At 48.9% G+C, this 7154-nt stretch overlaps 1 protein-coding gene across 2 annotated transcripts in view; it reads right to left on the reverse strand.

Moving 5' to 3' along the window:
* GGT5 (gamma-glutamyltransferase 5) overlaps nt 1-7154 on the reverse strand; it is a 32715-nt gene that overhangs the window by 4335 nt on the left and 21226 nt on the right. Inside the window, exons 4-8 of one of the 2 annotated variants that reach the window (XM_014518145.2) lie at nt 4108-4303; nt 3376-3533; nt 2162-2308; nt 1586-1722; nt 605-795 (exon numbers count right to left, since the gene is read on the reverse strand). In XM_014518145.2, coding sequence (XP_014373631.1) covers nt 605-795; nt 1586-1722; nt 2162-2308; nt 3376-3533; nt 4108-4303 — 829 coding nt within the window. Of the gene's footprint in view, nt 1-604; nt 796-1585; nt 1723-2161; nt 2309-3375; nt 3537-4107; nt 4304-7154 lie in introns of both variants that reach the window. The other variant, XM_006019883.3, reaches the window with a different exon arrangement.

Genomic DNA, 7154 nt, shown 5'->3' on the forward strand with positions numbered 1-7154 from the left:
TAAGCCCACCAAGCCCTATGGTTTTTAAGTGGCATCCGACCCATTCTAGTACCTTTCAATAGGTGACTTAGGAATGAAAATGTTTTGCCTGACACTTGAGATGCTATAATGGTGGACTGTAGGTTTAGCCCCTGCTTTGTCTGGGAACAACTGGACTCAGAGCACTACCACAGAAGCACAGAGTGTATGAGAGCTTAGCGTAAGACTCCCCAGGGATAATTTTGTATCCCTGATCTTTCTTGCTCCTAACAGTCATGTTGTTCACAACCATCTTGGGGTCAAGCAACTGGATGTGCTTGTAGGTCACAGAGGGAAAAGGGCTTTGTCCATGTTGATATAGATCCAAGACACCTGGGGACGACAAAGCCACCAGAGTACCAGCAGCCTGCATACATGATGGCAACTGCCAAGTGAGAAGGTAGAGAAGAGGCAGCGGAGAGCCAAGAATAAAGCCAGTTCTCCAGATGACCAAGATGGGGATTAGCTGTCCTTCAGCTGGACAGCACCTGTGCTTGGAGATTCCCAGAACCCTGTTAATGGCTTCAGTAGAAGCCCAGTCATGCTCCCCCAGTGCAACCAAATAACAAGGTTTGCAACCACTCACGGGTAGTTGATGGTGCTGGTGGCAGACACAGCACTACCATCTTCTGCGATGACAGAGACATGGGTGGTACCATGGCTTTCTTTTCCTGATGTCATGATGTTATAGTACTCGGCCCCATGGTTACCTTTCTCCGTTATTCGCCTCCTGGCCTCTTCAGCAAAATCATCAGACAGGAGTTTCTGAATCTCTGCCTAGGAATAAAGCCCAGGACAGTGAGGTCACACTTCCAAAGCTTAGAAATGCTGCATCAAGCTGAGGAGGGGTAAAAGGGATTTAACACCAGGTGATGGGAGTCAAAGGCTCTACTTCATACTGCAAACAAACATTCTCAGCATCCATCACCTGGCTGCTCCTTACAACCAGTCTCAGACAAGACTAACATTGGCTACCAGATGCTGCCATTTTCAAATTGAGCACTATGTTGAGTAACAGACTGCATAAACTGTTTGGAAAACACAGGGTCCAGTTCTGCCACCCTCCTTCAAACTACTCAGCACTCTGCTCAATTGCCTGTTTTGCTAATGCCAGGTCTCAGAATACACAAAAATGCTTCTGTGCAGTATCTTAATGAACCCCTATAGGCCTTCACAATTCTCTTGGAAGGTTTATTTCAAGCAAGTGGGAGGCTGATGAAGTGTGCAGCAGGGCAGGAATAACAGCTCTGCATCAAAACAGTAATGCAGAAAAGGGTCCCAAATTATCTGCTGCCTTAGCCTGCAATATCTCCTATCAGACATCTGATGGAGAGTCAGAAAGGGACGTTCAAGCCTCTGTATGACTGTGGTGTACAGTGATATGGAGATGCGCAAGCTCAGAAGACAATAGAGGCTTATGGGTTTGGGGATCTTGAAACATATGCACAAGGATGACTGGACACAAACACAAGCATCCAGCTGATTTCCACCACTGTCAGGTGATGGCGCAGCAGGGCCAACCCGAGACCTAGCACATGTGGCTGTTTCTCCTGCCATGCTCACTCACCTTTTCTACACCAGAGATATCTGGGTCATCCAGTTTGGGCTTCTGCCCATTGCCAAACTTCATGGCTTCTACAATACGATGGTAGGTCTCAATCTTCCTATTGGGTGTCTCCACAGACTGTGCAGTGAATTCAAACCCTAAAGAGCAGGGTCAACCAATGTGGTTAATGGAGCAATGATGAGACACTCCACCAGTTTCTTATGTCATAATCCCATCCTCCTACTGAATGCAGCTTCTCTGCCCAATCCCACTGCTTAATTTCTTCATGCCAGACCAGCTTGGTCCAGCAGCCTGGACAACAGGCGGTCTTGACTTCGAACCCAATTCCAGCTCTAGCACAGATTCTCTTTGTGACCTTGAAAATAAACTCTGTGATTTTCTCTGCTTCTGTTCCCTCCACCTCTGTCTGCACAATGGTCATGACAGCAATGATGCCTGCCTGGCTAACAAGCGTTGGTAAACTTCATACTTCTACTGTGCTATTACATTGCCACTTCTGACCCTTCTGGTCAGTTTAGAATGGATGATGCCCCATGCTGAAATTTGCCAAACTATGCCCTCCCCTTTGCAGATTACCTTTCAATATGTTGAGGATTAATAAGAGAACAAAACCTCCTGCAGGTGGTGGTGGAGAATATACTGTGTAACTGCCTAGAGAAATATTCAAGGGTTGTGTCACTTCTGCCTTGAATCCGCGGAGGTCACTGCTGGTCAGACTGCCACCTTTAAGAGGAGACAATGGGATGTCAGCTATCAATACCTGCTGTGAGAAGGCAGCAGAAGAGCCCCTTCCAGTTTGTTGAATATTTATTTCCAGAAGCCTCTCATCCATCAAGGCACTGCCCGACCAAACAAGGCTAGGGTTGCAGGCTCCAGTTCTGGGAATGAGTTAATGATAGCCTATATGACCCCAAAGAAAGGGAAATAGCATGAGTTGCCTTGCTCTGAGCTCTACCCACTAGCTATCCAAGTAAAAGCCACTGCAGCCGTTCTCCTAGATGGAGGCCTTACCATTGCTGCAGTAGGCAAGAAGGGAGCAGAAGGAAAACGTAATCCCAGATGGAGGAGTAAGGATAAAGCTGTTCATCTAATGAGTTGTTTTACACACTCAGGTGAAGTAATAAGATATCAGTCAAGTGCAATCAATTGGGAGTCTTTAACTAACTGCTTACCTCTGCTAAACAGTGAACGCCTCCATCAGCTCATCTCGTAAGTGGGGAGAAGCACACATGCAGAGTCAGCTTTCGGAAGTGATAAGACTCCTTTCTTCCTTCCTCCCTTCCTTCCCTCCCTCCCTCTCTAAAAGTCAAGGCAAGAGCCTGCCTGACCCTGCACTTACATTCTCAGTTAGAATGCCCTTACTGTCTCCCCAAGGTACCATGGCTCAAATCCATGGCAGGTTTAGTTTGAAAAATCTAATGAGTGACACCACAGCTCACCAGGCTTTGCTGAGTGCTTAACACAATGGCTTTTTTCAGAACTGACCTTTTCGTTTTCAGTGCCTTGAGATGCACTGTCTTAGTGTGCCAAGTTGTCATCAAGTGCTGACTGCTCCACCCCACCACATGCATTTTTAAAAACTGAGGCCCATCAAGAAGTTTCCAACTGGGCACGCCTCCAGGATTTCAGGGTTGCTTTTCTTTGTTCTCCCAGGGTCACCTCAGTAAATCACAAAATAATCAGCCTTTTGTTTCTCTGATTCCCCTTCAATAAAATGGAGCCAATAGATCACCCCCTTTTTGTGAGGAACTTGGACATTCAGAGGTAAAAACTGCATAACTATTGCCTACCTGCTCTTCTTATGTCAGCCTCCAGCAGTTTTGCTGTCTGGCCTTCGTAGAATTCCTTGGCGCCTTTCAAAGACACTTCAGTCAGCGTTTTCTTCAGGGCTGGCCAAAAGAAAGTTTCCCCAGCCATTGGGAATTTTCCATCCTTACAGAACAGTTGGCTGCTAAGGGAGAACACCGCTGTTTCAGAGCTAGGTTCATACAGTGCACTTACTTTGCATGCACCTCCTGGGGTCTCCAGAAGCCCCAAAACTCCTCATTACATTCTACCCTACCAGGACAAAGCCACTCCTTTGATGGCACCTCTCCAAGGACAAGACTGTTTCCATAATGCTCCTCATGCAAAGCTTCCCTTGTTTGGGCCTGTGGCTGTAGCCTTGGCTCAGGATTCAAGCAATTCCCCAGGGGATGGCCTTGCTCTGTCACAGGATAGTTCCTGTACTGAGCTTGTCTTTCATTTGACAGAGGAAGCCTTCACACATCTATTGTCCCGTCTCTAAATTCCTACTAGACACCCCTCTGTCCTTGTCTTTGCCAAACCGCGTAAGCTACAGGAATGGTGCTGACCAAGAGTAGGTATTTCTAGTTTCTTCTCTTCTCCAAGATTAGAGACACTTCTCTCAATAGCAGAAATACAGGTACAAGGCACCACCACCACTGATGCTCTGAGTTCAAGAAGCTGCTTATACAACACACTCTTAGCTCCTGAACCTGTATTTAATGTGCTGCTCTTACCATAAGGCAGACTCTTTAGTTTTTTTCTTCAAAATAGGATGATTGAGAAACATGCTCAGAACTGGCGGGATGATGATTCCACGCTGAAGGAGTTCAATGGTTGGGTCAAACAACGATTTCCATGGCAACCGGCCATAACGCCTGTGCGCTTCTTCATACCCACGAAGTTCTCCAGGGATTCCAATCCATTGGCTCCCTACACACAGAATTATGTTGTCTTATAGCAATAACCCCTGCAATAGTCTTTAAAAAGATCCATTGGCACATCATGCTTACAGACCACAGGCAGTTGGACGTTCATTACCACCTACCATGTGTACAGAAGGGAAGTGGAACCTAGCACAAGTATCTCAGAAGAGACCTTCAAGGTGCGGTCCTTGCCTTGCTAGAGAAGCTGTCTTCTGCAATTAACGCTAGCACAGACCACTCCACCACTCCCATTAAGCAATAGCACAGGAATTGCTAACCTTGGAAAAGCACAGTGGAAGGTCATTAATGCAGCTCTACAACAGTTCAGCAGCAGGTCATAAGCACAGCTGTACCTAGCCCACACATTTACTGTGGCAGGCAGTGACATGCAAGAATCTGCTGCGTGACACTGCACTGCCTAATTAGCACTGCCGAATGTCAGTGCTAATTAGCCCACTTCTTCAAGGTTTTCCTTGCCCTTCCAAGGGAAGTTCTCTTGCATCCCCTGATGGCAAAAGTGTAGCCCTGTTCCTTTATCAAACAATAAATGACCTTGTCTTTCCCAAGCCTCAGCTTCTCTCTGGAGGTTTGTGAAGTTTAATCTACTAGTGAAAGCCCCAAACTGAAAGTGTTAGGGAAGGACAAGACATTGCCACAAATGCAGGAAGGCTCTCATGCAGGTAGAACTTCTGGATGGATCCAGAATCAACCACGGCAGCAACCACATTGGAGGTGTTGGAGTAGCTTTTCCACTGGTTTCAGCACTAGAAGGACTTGCACGTCTTCCCAAAGGGGAGCAAGGGGTGGGAAGGGGTGAGCTGGAAGGATGGTCCTATAGTTACAATACTAGAATGCAACTTTAAAGTTGCATTCCTGGTTCAACCAGATCTCCTTGGAGGTTGCTGATAAGACCTGCTGGGCTTGACTTTTCAGACAACCTGAATTGCTCCCTGTGGGAGCACAGCACTTTTGAAAATCTGATCATTAATATGCAGGCCTACACTAAGGAGCAATTACATACAAAGGCACTGCCTCACTTAGCTTATCTGCTCCCTGCACGTGTTCAGATGCAGGGGCACAGCTACCAATTTTAGTGACCAAAGTCCATTTTTTAACTTCTTTTTTGCTTTTGAAGAGTTCTCCTGACTAAGGGAGTGTGCTGGGGTCTGTGCCTTTTTGCTCACTGCTACAACTGTTTATTAAGTGGAGACACAGTCAGAGCTGTGCAGACCCACAGAAGTTATAGAAGTGCAGTGAGGGAAGCATCTGAGGAGAAGGGGGTGTCACCCAGTGACCACTAGGGCTGGATTTAGCCGGCAGAACTTCTCTAATTGCCCAGCAAACTCAGCCAGGATCAAGAGTGGAAAGTTTCCTTGGCCCTCAGGCATGAGGCTGAGCTTGCTGGATGGTCACCTGCAAAGATATCTCCTATCAGCTTTGTTTGAGGTGGCAGCACTCAGAAACAATGCATGCAAGAGCCTGGCCCAGATAGTTCTGTGGTCACTCCTCAGAGTACAGCTGCCCTCTGACATGCCCACACACAACTGCAAGAGCAATGAAGTGCTGAGCAGTCAACTCTGACTGACAGCTAATGTGTCCTGCTTTGGACTTGAGCCTACAAGCTTCATACCAGCATGCAGCACTATTGAGTTAAATGTGACTATGGCCAGGAGCAAGTCCTTTGTGGAAGCACAATGGCTTGAAGGATTGCACACTCTTGGCACTTTCATCAGGTGCAATAATAGCACAGGCACAAAGTAGCTGCTGGGGATGATGGCATTAGGAAAGTGATAAGACCTGAGTGTGTGCAGTCTATTCAGAGGGCTGGCACCAAACAAGGGCCAGGAGGGGTTTTTTGCCTCAAGTTTCCTTGGCCCAGGGCAGCAGTTCTCAACCAGGGGTCTGCGGTGCACCAGGAGGTCCGCGCTACCTGGCGACTGGCCAGACAGCCCTGCCGGGAACAAGTGCCAAGACATGGGTAAGTGCCACTGCCCTGCTCCCTTTGGGGCTGGCCATGGGGTGACCGCAGAGTGGGAGCAGGAAATCTCCACACGTGTTTGGCTGGCAGCTGCCACTTCTGCAGCCGAAGCCACTGCACCGCACCTAAGGGACGAGGAGGCAGGAGAGCAGTGCTCTGGCACTGGCTGCTTCCAGGTGGAGGGCTCAGGTTGGGGCCTTTCACTACTCAGAGTCCAGAGCAGCGGGGGGAGGGCATAACTCCACGCCACCACCCCCACTGCTGCTGAGTGGGCATGGAGTGCCTCACCATGGCGGTGCAGCTTGCATGGGGCTTCTGGCAGTGATAGCACTGAGCCTCCCTGCCCTGCTCCACCCTCCTGTATTGGGTCCTGCTTGCTGGGCCACAGAGGGCACCCGGGGGAGGGTAGCACGAGCCCTGAGCTCCACAGCGGGCAGCCCACATTCTCCCATCTCCATCCCCTGCAGGCTCCTCTTGGCTCCTCTCTGGCCGTGCCACCCATGGGGAGGAAGGGGCTGGGCCAGCCGCAGCAGCCACCACCTCCCGTATGTGGCTGGCACCTGTTGGGCAGGAGCATGTAGTATGCAGTTGCTGGGTCCTGTATCCCTGGCAGCTGGGTGCTACTTCACAGAATCATAGAATCATAGAAGTAGGGTTGGAAGGGACCTTGTAGATCTTCAAGTCCAACCCCCTGCCTGGGCAGGAAGAAAACTGGGCTTAAATGACCCCAGCCAGGTAGGCATCAAGCCTCTTCTTAAAGACCCCCAGGGTAGGAGCCAGCACCACCTCCCTTGGAAGTTGGTTCCAGATCCTAGCCACCCTAACTGTGAAGTAGTTCTTACGGATGTGTAATCTAAACCTACTCTCCAACAACTTGTGG

This window comes from Alligator sinensis, unplaced genomic scaffold (genome assembly GCF_000455745.1).
Source record: "Alligator sinensis unplaced genomic scaffold, ASM45574v1 scaffold505_1, whole genome shotgun sequence".
Lineage (NCBI taxonomy): Eukaryota > Metazoa > Chordata > Crocodylia > Alligatoridae > Alligator > Alligator sinensis.